The sequence below is a fragment of the Ochotona princeps genome, chromosome 18 (genome assembly GCF_030435755.1).
Source record: "Ochotona princeps isolate mOchPri1 chromosome 18, mOchPri1.hap1, whole genome shotgun sequence".
Classification (NCBI taxonomy): Eukaryota; Metazoa; Chordata; class Mammalia; order Lagomorpha; family Ochotonidae; genus Ochotona; species Ochotona princeps.
In genome coordinates this window covers 43,789,538-43,808,133 of record NC_080849.1, presented here as the reverse complement: position 1 = coordinate 43,808,133, position 18,596 = coordinate 43,789,538, and the positions used below count along the sequence as shown (strand labels likewise).

The 18,596-nt window shown below is 41.3% G+C and overlaps 1 protein-coding gene across 3 annotated transcripts in view; it reads left to right on the top strand.

The window, feature by feature from the left end:
• The window catches only part of LPIN2 (lipin 2), a 70,649-nt gene that overhangs the window by 32,517 nt on the left and 19,536 nt on the right, over positions 1-18,596 (top strand). For 2 of the 3 annotated variants that reach the window (XM_058676987.1, XM_058676986.1), the window contains exons 2-7: positions 2,747-2,947; positions 6,639-6,734; positions 10,263-10,558; positions 13,849-13,956; positions 14,875-14,998; positions 15,591-15,936. In XM_058676987.1, coding sequence (XP_058532970.1) covers positions 2,756-2,947; positions 6,639-6,734; positions 10,263-10,558; positions 13,849-13,956; positions 14,875-14,998; positions 15,591-15,936 — 1,162 coding nt within the window. In that variant the 5' untranslated portion in view covers positions 2,747-2,755. Of the gene's footprint in view, positions 1-2,280; positions 2,303-2,746; positions 2,948-6,638; positions 6,735-10,262; positions 10,559-13,848; positions 13,957-14,874; positions 14,999-15,590; positions 15,937-18,596 lie in introns of those variants that run through there. The other variant, XM_058676989.1, reaches the window with a different exon arrangement.

Sequence of the window (18,596 nt, the reverse complement as noted above, 5' to 3'; positions counted from 1 at the left end):
TGACTCTTTAAGGAGTCGTTGATGTCCTGACTGCAGTGGCGCACTGAAGCTGTTCCGCGTAAAGACTATGGAGGTATTGGGCAGCAAGTAAGACACCACATGAGATGATGACATGCATATTGAAGTTCCTGGGCTCTGAGTTCTAACTCCACTCCCATTTTTTTAAAGATATACTTTCTTTTGGTTTGCAATGCAGATACATATAGAGAAGGTGAGGCAGAGAGAGGGGAGTCTTCCATTGCCGATTCACTTCCCAAATGGCTGCAATGGCTGGAGCTGAGTCAGTCCACAGGTAGGAGCCAGGAGCCTCCTCTGGATCTCCCATGTGGGTGCAGGAGCCCAAGGACTTGAACCATCCTCTGCTGCTTTCCCAGGCCATAAGCAGGGAGCTGGATTGGAACTGGAGTAACCCAGACGTAAACTGGCACCCCTATGGCACTGCAGGTGGAGGATTCACTTGCTGAGCCATCTCGCCATACAACCTCGCCATCCCCGCCACTCCCAGCTCTAACTTCCTGCTGACATCCAGCCTGGGAAGCATCAGGGTTTGGCTCCTGATACCCACAAGGGACATCTCGATAGAGTTCTGACTCCCAGTGTCACCTGGCCCAGCCCCGGCTCTGTTGAGCAGTTGTGGAAAATAACAGTGAATGGGGGAATCTGTCAGTCAGCCTCATTGCCTTTTGAGTAAATGACACAACATTTTAGGAAATGTGTGAGAAGTAAGTATGTTACTTTCGACTACTGTATGTGATTCTGCAGTGACCTTAAATTAGACTCACTTAAAAAAAAAGTTACATGAATATTCTGATGAATATTCTTTTCTTCCCTGTGTATTACTTGTTTAAAAGTCAAATTCAATGATGATTCATCTGATTATCCTTTTACTCATTCAAGAAATAATTGAGCACTTGATATGTACTTAATTTAGCTTTTCTATCAAGGTCAGGTCAATCTAAATCCCAAATGATCACCAGCTTGTAATTGTTTCATAATTACTATATGAAATATGCCACCTTATTTTATCATTTAGGCAGTAAATTCAGCAGCTACTGCTCAAAACCAGCCCTTGTGCATCTGCTGACCTTGCTATTATTACCTTTAAAATATTTTCTTAAAACATTTCCATGGGAGCCCAGTGCGATAGCGAGGTGGTTAAATCCTCTCCTTGAACGCCCTGGGATCCCATATGGGCGCCAGTTCTAATCCCAGCAGCCCCGCCTCCCATCCAGCTCCCTGCTTGTGGCCTGGGAAAGCAGTCAAGGACAGCCCTAAGTCTTGGGACCCTGCACCCACGTGGGAGACCTGGAAGAGCTCCTGGTTCCTGGCTTCAGATTGGCTCAGGTCCAGCCGTTGCCGCCGCTTGGGGCGTGAACCATTGGACGGAAGATCTTGCTCTCTGTCTCTCCTCCTCTCTGTATATCCGCCTTTCCAATAAAAATAAATACATCTTTAAAAAAAACATTTCCACAGTACAGTTATTATATCTGTTCCATGATATAGAGCTTATGGACCTTGGGTATACTTTTATCTGTGTGTAAGAACTGAAAATACTAAGTGTTTACTAGAAAAAAAAATTGTTTGCTAGGACACAATTCATCTGAATAGAGTGTGGTGTTTCGGCATGGGCACACATACTGGTAGTTCCCAAAAGGGCTGAAGTTCATTCTTACTGCTTCACTTTAAACACCCCCTGGCAACATGGAATGTGCCCTCTAGAATTTTCAGAGCATGGAACTTTGAGCCCCAAAGCAGCCCCAAAGCTGAGTTCAGAAAGACAGCTGTGGCTGTAGTGAATTACATGCAAACTAGTCCACCAGCCATGTGTTTTCAGGGAGAGGCCTGGTCTTGGTCTCCTCTCCCCTGGAGGATGACTCCCACTGAGTTGTGCTGGATAGTATTATGGTGTCTAACAAATGTGATGTGGTAGCTCAGTAGCTGGAAATGAAAGTTGACAGCCTTGGGTCTAAAGGGTCATTTTTTTTTTTTTTACTTAGGGGAAGTGTTGAGAAGAGGGCAGAGGTAGAGCAGGCCCCAGCTGCCACTGTAGCTCCCCTCCTTTGGCCCTTTCTGGAGGACTTTTTGCAAACTTCTTGTAGTCCTGATTGGAATAATGAAACTTTGTGGAAGACAAATGTATATTAAGGAATTGAAAAGGTTTCTTTCCTTGGAAATAATGTTGGAAGTTGATTAGATCAGAACTACCCATTGATTTTATAAGCTGGCATATATCTGTAACATAATATTCCATTAATAAAGTGCTGAACTCAGCTCTTACTTGCTGCATTATTTCTGTTGAAAGGTGAATTCCCTACCCCGGGGCAGGCAAAGAAGGAGGGTAGAGGTTATCTTTCGTTCATTTTTTTTTCTTTTTAAATAATTTGTCCAAGTAAATATGGCAGCCCAGTTCCAGATGCTGTGTCCAGCAGTGGGGCAAATGTGATGGTCAGATTTGTGGTGATTTTGTGCGGGTCGTGGACTTTGAGGGAACACTCTCTATTGGCAGTTGGGCCTTTTTGGTGGGAACTGAACAGTTTTTGTGTTCTCAGTCTCGCAGGGGACAGTTAGGGACTGTCTATGTCTGGAAATGTGTAAAACAGCAGCAGCCTGAGACTGGCAGTATTAACAAGGCTGTGTAACCTAGTGTAAAAATGAGCAACCTAATTTACTGCTGTTTATGATCATTGCCATTGGATCCACACATTATTGTAGTGTCTCATCTGAGTATTTTTTTTTCCCCTTACAGTCTCAAACCATGAATTATGTGGGACAGCTGGCTGGGCAGGTGCTTGTCACTGTGAAGGAGCTCTACAAGGGCATCAACCAAGCCACACTGTCAGGCTGCATCGATGTTGTCGTGGTCCGGCAGCAGGATGGCACCTACCAGTGCTCACCTTTTCATGTTCGCTTTGGGAAGCTGGGGGTCCTGCGATCCAAAGAGAAAGTGGTGAGTGTGCGAGGCACAACCTTCTCTCAGGGAGGGGAAAGATAGTGTCCGGCACTGAAATGCTGTGGGCAGCTGTGGGGGCTTTGCGTCGTTCGTTTCTTTCTTTCTTTCTTTCTTTCTTTCTTTTTCTTTCTTTCTCTTTCTTTCTTTCTTTCTTTCTTTCTTTCTTTCTCTCTTTCTTTTCCTTTCTCTTTCTTTCTTTCTTTCTCTCTTTCTTTCTCTCTTTCTTTCTTTCTTTCTCTCTCTCTCTCTCTCTTTCTTTCTCTCTCTTTTTTTTTTTCCTTTCAAGAGCTGAAACCTATTGAAGGCAGCGACATGAAAAGTCAACCTGTAGGTAGTGATTTTGAAGTTTGCTGTTACAGGAAATCTCTCCAAGGGAAAAAGAAACTGAAAACAATTATGATAATCCCACATGTTGCAAGTGAGAAGAACAAAACAAACTAGTGTTACACCTGTGGAAGTTCCTTATTTAGAAAAAGAAAAAATTTTCTTTACCTTACATTGCATTTTTAAATATTTAGGGTAGTGCTCTCATGTGGAATAGGCTGACAAACCCAAGGATGCGTATATTTGTTTAGAGGAAATTAATGGTACATTTTATTCTAACAAAGCTCTAAAATCTTACTTGGAATATGGACTCAGTTCCTGGTGCTGGTGCTCGTCGGCAGACCTGATGGAGATGCTGTCTCATAGACCAAAGGCTGGTGGCTTTCGTTTGTTGAAGGGAAGATTCCTTCAAAAAGAAGACATTTGTGTTGTTTTTTTCTTAGGATAGATTTAGATACATCTATATAGAAAGATATAGCCAACCATCTTCTTTCCTCTGGTTATAGAGCAATTGGAAGGATTTCCAGTGTACTTGACACCAATTAAGCTGAAAAACTGAGCTAGTAGTGAAACTTGGCATGTGTACGTTGTTTGCTATTCTTGTCCCACAGTACCCACCTAAATAATGTAGAGATGTTGTCAGGATTTTAAAGCACCGTGAAAGAGCCTCACAGCCATCCAGCACTGATATAGAAGTATGTTTTAAGGCACCGCTGATGTGAGTTGAGAACATCAGCTTTCAGCTTTTTGAATTATCATAGTTCATCTTATTCTTTTAATAAAAGTTCCTCTGTACTAAACTTGTGTTATTTGGACAGCAAAAAAGAGTGAGTTTCACAAAATTCAATACTCTTTATTTTCTCTTCAGTAAGAACTCATTTCTAGATGTAACAGCATCAGTTTCCACCCCAGAGTCCTGCGTTTCCAGGCTCTGTGTGGTCTGGCCTCTGCTCCAGGTCACCCTTTAGAAAGCAAAAGCAGTTGCAGTTCATTTTGTGTCTTAGAAACTTTCCATAGCAGAAACAGTGTTATTTAGCTACATTTTGACTCTTCTGGTATTTCTTTTTTCTTTCCAATAATGGATCTGTTTTGGGGAAATTCACAACAATTTTATGCACTCAGATTTCCCTTTAAGTTGTGTGAGAATCTGTAAAACTGCTTCTAAGGGTCCCTTCTGAGTGCAGGTTTGTGATCACGCTGGGTCCGTCTTTGGCCTTTTGAGGCGGGCCCTGTGTGCAGTTCTATTTTATCACGTGTGCGTTTGCAGACAGCAACTGTGAGAGCTTCAGAGTTTGTGCCTCTAATTTAGGAAGTAATCACATTTTTGTGCAAAGCTTCACAGTTCATTGAGCTGAACATCTTGTGTAACCCATGAGCTTTTTTATTACGAGTATAGCCATAAGACAGGAAAAAAGTTTCTTCCCAATCTCTTCTTATCCTGAAAACCTAGAGAATAAGTTTGGGAGAAAGTTTGGCCATTTGTTTTAGCAGAGCACAGCTTTCCTGTCGTTAAAGCTGAGGCCATATCTGCCCTGACACATGCCAGCAACTTGCACGGACTTTTCTTTGCATTAAAAACTGTTTTTTGAATTAACTCTTGAAGTCAGGTTGGGATGGAAAGTTAAGGCCTCAGTTTTTTCTTTTTTGGTAAAGATTTATTTATTTTTTATTGGAAAGTTGAAAATACAGATTTTCTGTTCAATGATTCACTCCCCAAGTGGCCGCAACAGCTGGAGTTGAGCCCATTCAGAGCCAGGAGCCTCTTCCAGATCTCCCAGGCAGGTGCAGGGTCCCAAGGCCTTGGGCCATCCTTGACTGCTTTACCAGAACACAAATTGCTCCATATGGGATCCCAGCGCATGCAAGGTAAGGACTTTATACATTAGGCTACCACGCAGGGTCCAGGCCTCAAAATTTTAAGTATACTGACACCTGTAAAGTAGACTTTAAGTCATAACCACTTCATAACTACCATTTAAGAATTATAATGCAGTGATCTTGATTATGTATTCTTATTTTATAGAAAACCAATACTCATGGTGCAACTGAATTAACTCCAGAGTTTAGTTTGAGAAAGCAAGCCTGCATTTATATTTCCATATTAATTTTGATGCTTTATTACATAATTGATGATTTGATTGTCTTTAAAAGTTAAATAACCCAATTAGAACTGTTACCATTATGAATGACAAAAATCTGCTTCCTTCTAACGTAAGCAAAATATGCTTAAAGAATTTGGGTTCAGGGGTGTTCAATTTAAGCAGTGCTGATTTAAATAAAAGGTAAACTATGTCTTTAGACTTGATAAAAGTGAGTGGTTTTGGGCCCTGCGCCAAAGTGTAGTGGTTAAGGTGCTCGCCTTGAATGCCTTGGATCCCATATGGGCGCCTGTTCTGATCCTGGCGGCCCCACTTCCCATCCAGCTCCCTGCTTGTGGCCTGGGAAAGCAGTTGAGGACGGCCCAAAGCCTTGGGACCCTGCACCTGTGTGGGAGACCTGGAAGAGCTCTTGGCTTCGGATGGGCTCAGCTCCGGTTGTTGGGGTCACTTGGAGTGAACCATTGGACGGAAGATCTTCCTCTGTCTCTCCTCCTCTCTGTTATCAGCCTTTCCAATAAAAATAAACAAATCTTAAAAAAAAAAAAAGTGGTTTTCTGGTCCATTGTTCTTCTGGCTGCACTTGCGGAGCTTAGTCCCTGGGAGCGCAACCATCTCCTAGCATTCTGATAAGTTCTGTTGGAGTTTCAACTTCCAGCCATTACCACTTTCTGCCTCTTTGTTGCACTTTTATCGGCCAATTTCCTTATTTAGTTATTAACTTTCATAAAATCACTGGGAGATGAGGTGCCCATCTAGTATGTTGCTGTATGCCTGAACCAAAATAGATGTGTAATGAAAGAAGTGGCATTGATTGGTCACTGGTCGTGATGGCGTCTGTTACGTAGTGATCTCTGGGCTGAGGAGCTTGTAATTGCCAAGAGCCCCCACACTGAGATTATTGAAACTTGTTCAGATCAGAACTGTGTGAGGTGAGGTCTGCCAGTGCTGTAACTTGGAAGATTCTCAAATATTTGTGAACAGCATTATTTCTCTGCTTTTACAACATTTGGGAAATTAAGCAATTAAAATGTTTTACTTATTGTAGAAGTAGATAATGAAACATTTTCTTTTGATCACTGGTTAGCCATCCTTCTCCCATTCAGGCCTTTCTGGTGTTCCTGGGGATGGGACTTGGGATCGCTAGCAATGCTTTCCTGGATCTGCAGTACATTGAATACTGAGTTTGGCTCGAGAGCCCTGAATTTAGACTAACATGAATGATACTTTGAGTCCAACATTATACTTTATTGTTCTTTCTTCCTCAGATTGATATAGAAATCAATGGCAATGCAGTGGATCTTCATATGAAATTGGGTGACAATGGAGAAGCATTCTTTGTGGAGGAGACTGAAGAGGAATATGTGAGTTCCAAAGCATCATTTGCTCTTTAGCCATGGTAATCGGGCATCCAGTGCATGTCCCAGAATTGACTTAGTAATTTTTTATGCTTGTTTATAAGCAATAATTGCTACTTAATTAGGCAGGCTTTAGCTTAGCTTGCAGCATTAAGATGTGGAAAAAAACTGGAGAGGTAAGAAGCTTTCTTTACATCGGGAGTCATAGTGGAGTGGAGTGTGCAGAGAACCTTGGTACTTAATCTTCCTGTGACGAAAGACTGAATTATTCAGTGCCTATTCTAGTTGCTACCTTCACTTGAATTCATTCAGTTCTACCTAGGTAATCAAGGCATACTGTTTAAGGCTATCTGTGGCTGAATATATGTGACCTTTAAACTGAGAAAACATGTTTACCGTTTTAGTTAAGGACATTACATTCCTAACCTTGGATGGAAATTAATTTATTATGATCTCGAGAGATCTCAGCTAATTGACCTTTGTCCTTCCTTAAGTGATTACGCATTTGGTCTCTTTAAACATGAGAGCAGGTTGTCGACCTTCCCCCATTCACTCAGCCACACATTCACATACAAGTGTGTGTCTACCATTTGTGATAAACTCTTCTTGATAGATTTAACGTGGGTCTTTTCAGTCTTTAGAAAGCACTCTGCATGAACGGAGAGCAACCTCATGTAGCTGTGTCTGTGAATTACTCTGGTTTTAAAGATGAGCTGCTGGGGCTGGCATTGTAGCATGGGGAGTTAAACTGCCACAGTGGTGCCTGCATCTGTATGGATACCAATTTAGTCCTGGCTGTCCCCCTTCTGATCCAGCTTCCTGCTGAAGGCTTGGGACAGCAGCAGAAAGTGCCCCAAGTGTTTGGACCCCTGCCACCCATGTGGGAGGCCCGGAAGCTCCTGGCTTCTCAGCTCAGCTCTGACTATTGCAGTCATTTGAGAAAGTAAACCAGTGGATAAAAGATTTCTTGATCTCTTGACCTCTCTGTGTCTCCTTCTGTCTGTAAATCTGCCTTAAAAAAAAAAAATAAATGAATAATCTTTTAAAAAATTAAACAAATTGCCAATTTAATTTTATAAATTCATGCACACCCAAAAAAGTGTAATTACTCGGCCTAAAAACTTCATCAGTGACAGGGAAAGAGCAGAATGAAACAGAATCAAGACAGTTTCCTCTAGAATAAAACATTTTGATCGTGTTTCTTACAGTTACATTTAATCCACATTACTGATTGTTCTTGTATAAATCACAGATAGGACTACATTTACACATTTTTTACCACTTTTAAAATGTTTATTAATACAAAGAAAGCATTTTATGCATCCTATATGTATAGAGAAGACAATCACACTTCCCTTAAGCCCTTTCGGCCCCTCACTTCCCCTCCTTCTTGTCCCTCTCTCTCGGCCCCTCACTTCCCCTCCCTCTTGTCCCTCACTTCCCCTCCTTCTTGTCCCTCCCTCTTGTCCCTCACTTCCCCTCCCTCTTGTCCCCCTCTCTCGGCCCCTCACTTCCCCTCCCTCTTGTCCCTCTCTTCAACAGTGTTTGCAATCATCGTTTTAATCGTTTCTGTATTCTCAGGGGTGATTGCCACCAGTTGTCATGTATAGCATATAAAAAGTAAACAGAACTCAAGACCACATTCCCACTGGAGTAGAAACAAGCTAAAAAGGACAGTCCTTTGCCAAAGTGGCCATGTCATTCCCATACTTTGTGTGTTCTGTATTAGGTGCCAGTTATTAGGAAAAGCATATTTGTCCTTTGGAGACTGGCCTGTTTCCCTAAATATAATGGTTTCCAGTTGTATCCACTTTGCTGCATAAGACTTGATTTTGTTTTTTTGTAGCTGAGTAGTATTCCATAATGTGTATATGTCACATTTTTTGTCTACTCATCCATTGATGGGCATCTGGATGGATTTACATAAGTAATTTGTCTACTGGTTCTCAGGAGCTGTTCTTGTAATTTCCTTTAAAAGCTATGCTTAGTAAGATCAATTTGGAGATCAACTTTCCAGCCTTTCTCAAGTTGATACTTGCAAGTTTAACTGTTCTTTTAATAGCTGCACAATGTTTTCTGGCATGAATAAACCAGTTTTTCAAATTGTTCTTTTGCGGATAGAAAATCAGTTTATTCCCATTGCATCAAATAAGCACTGGTACCATTTTAGTATATGAGCTGCCAAAAGGAGCACTAGCATTGCTGTAGGAGAGCTAACAAATGCCACCAGAAATAAAACAACTTTGCAGAACTACCAACAAACCTCATTCTAAACAAAAATCGTTGAATTAAAAATCCCTTGAAATCACAGCACAGCCTTTCCTTTGGGGGGCTTTGGGAGCATTCAGAGTCACCACTAACCCTCTGAATTTTGCCTAGGCAAACAACACTTAAAGGTAATAGTAATAGTTTGCTGCAGTCAAATCAAAAGCTTAAAAAAGAATTATGGAAGCCAACACATTTTCAGGACTCTTCTATAAAAACTTGAATATTACAAATTATTTGAGACTAACTTGTCTCTCCTGACTTTTATTTCTCTGATACAAAGGAATGAATCAAATGGCTAAGAAGTTAATTTGCTGATACCACACTTATTTATTACTTACAAAGTTGTACATTTAATTATTTAGAAATATTGGATCTTATTTCCTTCTTTTAAAAATTTTTTAAAGTAGGGCCTGGCGCGGTGGCCTAGAGACTAAAGTCCTTGCCTTGAATGTGCCAGGATCCCATATGGTTGCCGGTTCTAATCCCAGCAGCCCCACTTCCCATCCAGTTCTCTGCTTGTGGCCTGGGAAAGCAGTTGAGGGCGGGCCAAGGCCTTGGGACCCTGCACCCCCGTGGGAGACCCAGAAGAGCTCCTGGCTCCTGCCTTTGGATCAGCGCAGTACCGGCCATTGCGGTCACTTGGGGAATGAACCATCGGACAGAAGATCTTTCTCTCTCCTCCTGACTTTGCAATAAAAATAAATCTTTAAAAAAAATTCTTAAAAGTATCTTTTACATACTTTGTGATTTGAACATTCTCTGGTTTAATTTGTTAGAGTATTCATCATATTTGTCTTCCTAGCCGTCAGTTAATTTGGGTAAGTTGACATGGACTGTTCTAAAATTTGCTCTTCTCCCATAGTCAGCACTCTTGCTGGCCTGTCTCCTGCAGCATCCTACGTGTCTGCCTTCTGCTCTGTGCCGGTCTCGTGGAGTCCTCAGCGTGCTGCTGCCGCTGCCATCACTGCTACTGTTTTCACTCCTTCCTGCAGAGTGTTGAGCTGGCTCTGTCTTCAGGACCACATCATTTGTTCTGTGCTGGGAGCATATCGCTTCCATCCACAGCTCCTCTGCTGAGTGTGCCCGCTCTGTCAGCAGTGAGCAGGCACGCCCGGCGGAGCAGGCAGCTCAGTGGGACATCATTGTCTTGAGTGGGGAATGTGTATTCTTTCTACCCCTGAAAATGTATGTACTCAAGATTTCATTGTTCTGACTCACTCTCCTGTTTGGCATGGATAACTTTTCTTTTTCCATATTATTTTTAAGGAAAAGCTTCCTGCTTACCTTGCCACCTCACCAATTCCTACTGAAGATCAGTTTTTTAAAGATATTGACACCCGTTTGGTGAAGTCAGATGAAAGAACATCTCAGAGTTCAGACATCTCACACATCTTGGAATCAGAGAAGGTTTTTACTCCAAGCTCTGTGAAAAAGAAAAAACGAAGGAGAAAGAAATGCAAGCAGGACAGTAAGAAGGAAGAGCCGGCTGTCTGTGCAGCTGCAGAAGACGTTGGGGAGGTGGGCGTGAGCTCTGATGACGACAAGGGAGCGCAGACAGCAAGGTAGGCCTGACCTGGGAAGGCCTAGGGCGGGCTGAGCGTCCACTCGAGCGCAAGACAGAGCTCCGCGAGAGCCGAAAGCCACTCATGCTGCTGTGGCTATGTGGTATAAAGTTGGGATATGGTTTTCACCTTGGCAATTTACTGAGGAATAAAATGGGAAAAGCTTTTTCTTCCTCTTATTCCTTGGAATTTGCTACCAGACAACCTGTTTTGGTACTAAAATGTCATTTGTAGCAGACTGGTGATGTGTTTCTTTCCATCCAATACATTGCCAAAAGCTGAATAAATCGTAAGTCAAAATCTGTATCGGTGACTTGCCCCTGGTGAGCAAAGGTAAGCAGACATAGCATTGATGGTGGAGTTTCCACACTCGGGGTCATGTATGTAATACCTCACCTATTATTGGTTCTTTAAGAACTGTAAAAAATTTTAATTGGTGCATTAATAATGTTAAATATAAACAATTTTTAAGCTATTGAATGTAAAAAAAATTATTTATCAGTTTGATATGTATATATGTTGTGTAATGTCCAGTCAGGGTAAACATACTTATCTCCTCAATCATTTAATATTTCTAGTGTAAAAACATTCAAAATTCCTTTTCTTCTTTTACTTACTTTTTTAGAGAAAGTTATTATTCCAAATTTATTTCTTTTTATATGAAAAGCGTATTTGCAGAGAGAAGGAGAAACAGATCTTTCATCCACTAGCTGCAAACAGAAGCAATGGCTGGAGCTGAGCCAGTATCAGAGTGCTGGCTTGAGTACGTGAGTCATCTTCCAGGGTTTTCCAGGCTATGAGCAGAGAGCTGGTTCGGAATTGGAGCAGCCAGGACATGAACTGACACTCATTTGGGATGCTTGTAATGCATGGGGAGGCTCAGCCTACTGCACCATGATGCCAGTCCCACAGGAACAGCATGTTAAACAGCATATCAAAGAATCTGAAAGAAAAGGAATAGAAGCCAACCACTTTTGCAGTTTGTAAGATCCAGGAATTAGGTGGAGAAATTAAAGCTTTCAAATATCTTATTCTCTTGGATCCTTATAGGAGAAATTGTTTCAAAAGAAGTTACATAAAATTGATACTCATCTGAATTTGATAAATGTCATTCTGTTTTGTTTTTTTTTTAAAGATTTATTTATTTTGTTACAAAGTCAGATATACAGAGAGGAGGAGAGACAGAGAGGAAGATCTTCCATCCAATGATTCACTCCCCAAGTGACCGCAACTGCCGGTGCTGTGCCGATCCGATGCTGGGAACCAGGAACCTCTTCCGGGTCTCCCACGCAGGTGCAGGGTCCGAATGCATTGGGCCGTGCTCGACTGCTTTCCCAGGCCACAAGCAGGGAGCTGGATGGGAAGTGGAGCTGCCGGGATTAGAACCGGCGCCCATATGGGATCCCAGGACTTTCAAGGCGAGGACTTTAGCTGCTAGGCCACGCTGCCGGGCCCGTCATTCTGTTTTAATTCTGCCTTTCAAGAATTTCATTTGATAATAGAGCTAAAGTTAACTAAAGCAGCTTGAAGATGAAAGAGAACCATTCTTTAAAGCAGATTTCTGTTGTGTAGCTAGAAGAAACTCGTGGAAACCATGGAAGTGGAAGCATGCTAAACTCTCTGGGGCTCTGTTTAAACTGTGCCTGCTGGGGTTCTCTCTTCGCCACAAGTGAACTTTTGGCTTGTTTGTAGCTTGGAAGCCTTATGTCCTCCCCGGGGTAGGTGGGCATGCTTATATTGACAGTATTGTGCCTCATTGTAGCCTTTGAAAGGAAAAGGGACTATTTTAATTAGTATTCTAGTATGGTCTCTAGTGCAGGTATGTAAAATTTGCCACTGATGGAAGTATTTCAGATACCCACCAGTAGGAACCAACGCCGTGGTATAGCAGGCTTAAGTTTCCACCGGCAGCACTTGCATCCCATGTGGGTTAGCATTTGGAATCCCAGCAGCTCTACTTCCTATCCATCTCCCTGCTAACAGCCTGGGAAGGCACTAGATGAGGGCCAAAGTCCTTAGGCACCTACATAGCTACATCAGAGACCCAGAAAAAGCCCGTGGCTTTGAGACTGGCCCAGCTTCAGCAGTTGTGGCAATTTGTAGGCTGAACCAGCAAATAGAAGATCTCTGCAACTCTTCTAAGTTTAAAAAAAAGTCTAAAAAACATATAAAAACTTAGTGTTGAGCTATGATGCTTTATGCTTTCCAGAGACCTTGACATCTCGCATCACTGTAAGGATGAACACTGGGGGCTGGATCCTCTGAGGGATGTTTTCAAGATTATTTTGTGAGCTAGGAGGTTAATCCTGCAAATTAAAGAATTTAAAACCTTATTGGCATTAATTCAGCTTCTACAAATCCAAGATTTGTGTATGAGTTTTAAAAGCTTTTATCATATTTTTGTGTCATGGTGCTCATTTCTCCACAGCATATAGCTTCTGTCCAAGTAAAGAGAAAGTCCTCAGATAACCCCAGGACCAACAAAGAAGAAAATTAGTGCTGAGTTTAAAATTTTAAGTTTCTGAGCCATAGCTCTAATAGTCTTATGTTTTTTTGTAACACCTGGGGGGGGTTACTGGAATTAGAACTATGTTAACTTGTTTTGAATCCAAAAACTTTTAGTAGGTGTTTGTTTTTTGTTTGTTTGTTTTACTTTGAGCAAATAACTGAACTTTTTGTGAATCCTGGGTTACCTAATATCTGAAATAGAATATTACTACTCCAGGTTAGTATTAGTTTTCCCTTTCCAGCCTTTAATCGGTTACTCCAAAGATACTGGAGATTTATTTTATCTTTATTTGAAAGGCAGAGTTGTGGAGAGGAGAGACTAAGAGATCTTCCGTCCACTGGTTCACTCCCTACATGGTTGCAATGGCCGGAGCTGAGCCAGTCTGAAGCCAGGAGCTTCTTTTGTGTCTTCCACATGGGTACAGGGGTCAAAGGACTTGGCTGGTCCCGAGACTGCTTCCCCAGGCCATAAGCCCGGAGCTGGATGGGAAGTGGAGCAACCCAGCCATAAACCATTGCCTCAATTGGAGCCAGCACCACAGGCAGAGGATTCAAATTTTTAATCACGTGTCTCTTCTGTCCTTCTATTCTGTATTTGAATAGTGAGTGCACTTGAGTATGGTGAGTGGTAAAGCCCTTTGTTCAGATTTTCTTTTGAAAAAAGTCACTCATTGTTTGTCCTTTTTTGTCTCTGTTGTTGAAGGAGTTGGTCAGTAAGCTTGAGAAATCTTTTAAAGCTGCTTTCAGTGTCATTGTTCCTTCCTTTGCTTTTCTTTCCACAGAGGGTCTTCAACTGCTTCCTTAAAGGAAGAAGAATATAAAGAATCTTTGCTCTTCCATTCTGGGGATCACTACCCCTTATCTGATGGAGATTGGTCCCCTTTAGAGAAGTAAGTATCTGAAACTTTTTGATGTCTTAAAAGAGGAGGATATATTAAATGGCTTTTCTGTAACTTACAGTAAAAATATTTCCCGTTTCTCCAGTTCAGCAGAGGAACTAAATTATTTTATAAGAATAATGAATGTGTTTATTTGTAAGATGGAATTACAGAGAAGGGAGGTTTTCCACCTATTTCACTCCCCCAGTACCAGCCAGGAGCCACCTTTGGGCTAGGCCAAACCTGAGAATTCATTACTCCACCTGGTTCCCTGACATGACAGGTGTCTACATCCTTAGTCAGTTGTCTGCTGCCTGTCCACATACATGAGAAGAAAGCTAGCTTTCAAGCAGAAAAGCTGGGACTCGCGTCAGGTGCTGCTACAGATGTGTGTGTCCCGCTGATGGTTTAACATGCTGTACTGCAATACCTGCCTGTGAATATTTCCTTTTCATGAGTATAAATCTTCAAGTAATTGTTTTGTTCTTACACTTAATTTTAGTCTAATTGTTTTGACCACTTGTAGAATGGAATAGAGTTTGGCCACCTGTAATTCCTCCAATTTTCTTGGAATTAACTGTTAAATGTGACTAATGTATGACCATACTGTTTATTCTGAAACACAGCCCTCATGTATTGTGTTACCTTGCCTTACATTCCTGTGCTTTTCTCTGCCTTCTCATTGATTTCTTATAAGAAGCCAATGGGATAATGCAATTAAAGTGTTGTCAGAAGACATAATAAGTACTCAATAGAAGCTAGCTATGTTATTAAAGAACTCAAGTGAAAGAGATGTTTCCCTAAATTCCTTATCTACAAAATAAAATTGATATATGCACATTTATGTTTTCTTTAATCTGTCAAGCCCAGCAAGACTAATGATGTCCCAGCTTTAGAGTCATCACATTTTCTTTGTTTTCTTGTGTGCAGCACCTATTCCCAGGCAGTGTGTCCTAAGAGTGACTCCGAGCTGGAGGTGAAGCCTGCTGAGAGCCTGCTCAGATCCGAGTCCCATATGGAGTGGACGTGGGGCGGGTTCCCGGAGTCCACCAAGGTACTAGGGCCTTCTCAGAGCTGGAGGCCTCATTGGACTGGAACATCTGTGGCCTGCAACCACAAGGAAACCCAACTCACGTGGCCATAAATGACAGTTGTGCCCTCCTGTGGTCATAAAAGATTCAGCGGAGTTTCTATTTCTTATTTAGTAAATAATAGTATTGGTTTTTAATTAACATAAGAGAATTTTTGAAGGCACCCAAATAAAGAAAACTAAAATTTCTGCACTGAAATTCTAAATAACATTCTCCTGCCCAATTCATAATAAAATAAGATCTGTTGAATTTAATTTTATAAAAAATATACATTTTACCTGTGGAGTTAACTTCCTATCTTAGATTCTTTTAATTCATCTTTGAGGTAGTATAAAACGGGGCTAAGTTTTTGCCTGGTCTCTTTTTTTCCCCTCAAAATGAATGTTCTCTATTTCTTAATATCTGAAAATTGTCTTATTACTTTATTTTTCATTGTATGAAAGATTTCACACATACAAAATAGTGTATTTAATGAATTATATTTAGCAATTTAGGAAATAAGCCATAACAAGCACGTTTGGAAGTAGCTAATTTTTTTTAATTCAACTTTCTTAGGTCAGCAAGAGGGAGAGATCAGATCACCATCCTAGGACAGCTACCATTACACCATCAGAAAATACCCATTTTCGGGTAATTCCCAGTGAGGAAAACCTCATAAGTGAAGTCGAGAAGGATGCTTCCATTGAAGATACCGTGTGCACCATAGTGAAACCCAAACCTAGAGCCTTGTGTATGCAGATGGGTGATGCAGCCTCAGCGGCCGAACTTCTCGAACCTCTTCTACAGAGTCCTCAGATTTCATCTATGTTAGATGCGGACCACCTTCCCAACCCGTGCTCAGCGGAGGCTCCCTCAGAATCCAAACCAGCTGCGAAAGTGGACTCGCCATCAAAGAAGAAAGGTAACCAGTTGCGTGTCTGGGTGGGAGCCCTGCACATAGACGGTGCGTTTTGTTGGTGTTTGGGATACTGTGTGATGGCATTTGTATTCCCCAGTCACATCCCTGATTATGATGACTCATTCATTATGGCTTCCCCATTAAGCTACAGCTTCTATTGGAACAGAACCCAGTCTCCTGCTGCTACTCAGTAAGTCCTTGAGAAGCATTTATTAAGAAACTTAAGTAAATGTGGTCCAGTCATTCAGTCAGTGAAATTGACCACTTTATTGACAAGCAAAGTCAAAGTGAAAAATAATCCCATTTTAAAAAAAGATTTATTTATTTTTATTTGAAGGCATATTTTGCAGAGAGAAGGAGAGATAGAGATGAGTATCTGCTGATTCACCCCCAGATGGTCTCAGCAGCCAGTGCTGAGCCAGTCTGAAGCTGGGAGCGTCTGTCCCTGTGTGGGTGCAGGGGCCCAGGGACTTGAGCCATCTTTCATGGCCTGACTAGGCCGTAAGCAGGGAGCTGGGTTGGAGATGGAGCAGCTGAGGCACAAACCAGTGTCCATATGGGATGCCCGAATTACAGGCAAAGCAGTAGCCTATTATGCCACTCTGCCTGCCCCTAAGTGAAAATTTCATAGAGAAAAAAATTTTTTACCTAAAACATTTTGATGCCAAATTAAATATACTTTTGCAGTTATATGGAATAAAAATGTATGCTAATTTTTGATTGTTGCTCTCATCTTTCATGAATTATTTTTCTTGTATAATGGATAATAAAAGAAGATAGGGCCAACTCAGCTCAACAGCGCATCTTATTTTTGAAATACAAATTGAATAAATCAGAGCATTCTTACTGTCCAAAAATGTAAAGTTGTTTGTTGATGCTCTGTACAATGCAAGTCAGTGTACAAACATTTTCTTAACTCATGCCTTAGATGCTTTTTTTTTTTTTTAAGGAAAAAACTTCCCTAAGATTACCCAGTGTCATACATTGCCAAAGAATTACTTCCCTTTTTCTTAAATTCTAACACTAGAGGTTAGATGAGCACAAACTGACTTTATAAATCTGTGCAGCAGGTATGGATCTTCAGGGTCACTCAGAAATAATTTATCTGAAAGAATGTGACTGTCGGGTATTTGTGGCCATTTCTGGCCATCTAGCCATTAGTGGCTTGGCACCTCCCCTTTTGCCAAAGCCACATTAACTGTCTGTTGAACTTGAACAAATGTGAAGAGGGAAAATCTGGTTCTCCTAAGATGAGAGGTTTGTTTCTAACAGGAATTAGGCAACTCCAACATGCAACATTGGAATCGACTGGGGACAGGAATTCTGAATGGTTCCTCCCAGTCTTTTGGCCTTGTTCTTTTCCCCTAACTTATCATTGTGAAAACTTTTGGAAGAATAGTCATGCCACTTAATAGTGCACATGCGGAGATACGTTAGCTGAGTTTGTCCTTGTGCAAACCCCGATGGTGTAGGTCATTAATTCAGTGTGACCTCTTGATGCGGTCGGTATGTACGAGATGTATGAGGCTTCTGTTGGAGTTACTTGGCATAAATTCTTGACAGTAAGATTTTTATAAACTTAACAGAAATATACCCTAAAGTAAGGGTAAATCACTGTATAATAAATCTATAAACTACAACATAGTTATTATATACTGTACATAATTGTATGTGTTGTGCTGTTATTTTTTAACTAATATGTAAAAATCCCCATATTTTCCTTTATGTAGAAGTTACTTTTACATTGTCTGATAAGAATGAAATAAGTCTTCTCATAACCACTTGAAAAAAAAAAAACAGAAAGGGCCAGCACTGTGGCATAGAAAGCTGAGCTTCCAGCTGCAGTGCTGGCATCCTATATGGGTGTCAGTGTGAGTACCGGCTGCTCCACTTTAGATCCATCTCCTTGCTTATGGCCGAGAAGCAGCAGAAGATGGCTCAAGTCCTTGGATCCCTGTACCCAAATAGGAGACTGAAGTAGGCTCCTGGATCCTGGCTTTAGAAAGCTCATCTCTGGCTGTTATGGCCATTTGGGAAGTGAACCAGCCAATGGAACATAACTGTCTCTGCCTCTCTTTCTCTGCAACTCTGCCTTTTACAGAAAAGTAAAATAAATCTTAAAAACAAGCATTGAAATAAAATTCATTAATTATCTCAACCAGTAATTCCAAAATATAATTTCAGTGACTTACAAATTTAAAAGTTATTGGTGAAGTAATTTGTATTATTTTTTAGAGTAAGTGGTTTGTATTGCACTTAAAACACTGTTTACATGCTAGACTTTAGACCAGCAACAGCATGAGGGCTCGATAGGCACGTGCAATGCCAGTGGTCAGTAGAGTAGGTAGTATTTTGGAATTGAGAATTACTTTCTAAAAACCCTTACTGCTTGTTAAAATGTCAGTTAGAGAATGAGCATTCATTCATGCTTGTTTACTCCCCCAATGCCCACAACAGTTGGAGGCCCCAAGCCAGGAGCCAGGAATGCAATCTCAATTTCCCACTTGGGTGACAGGAAACCATCTACTGGGACCATCACCACTGCTTCCCATGATCCCCATTAGCAGGGAACTGAAATCAGGAGCTGGAGACAGCATTTATAAGAACTGAAGGTATCCTAACCAGCACCTTAACTATTAGACCAGGTGTGTGCCCCTGTGGAT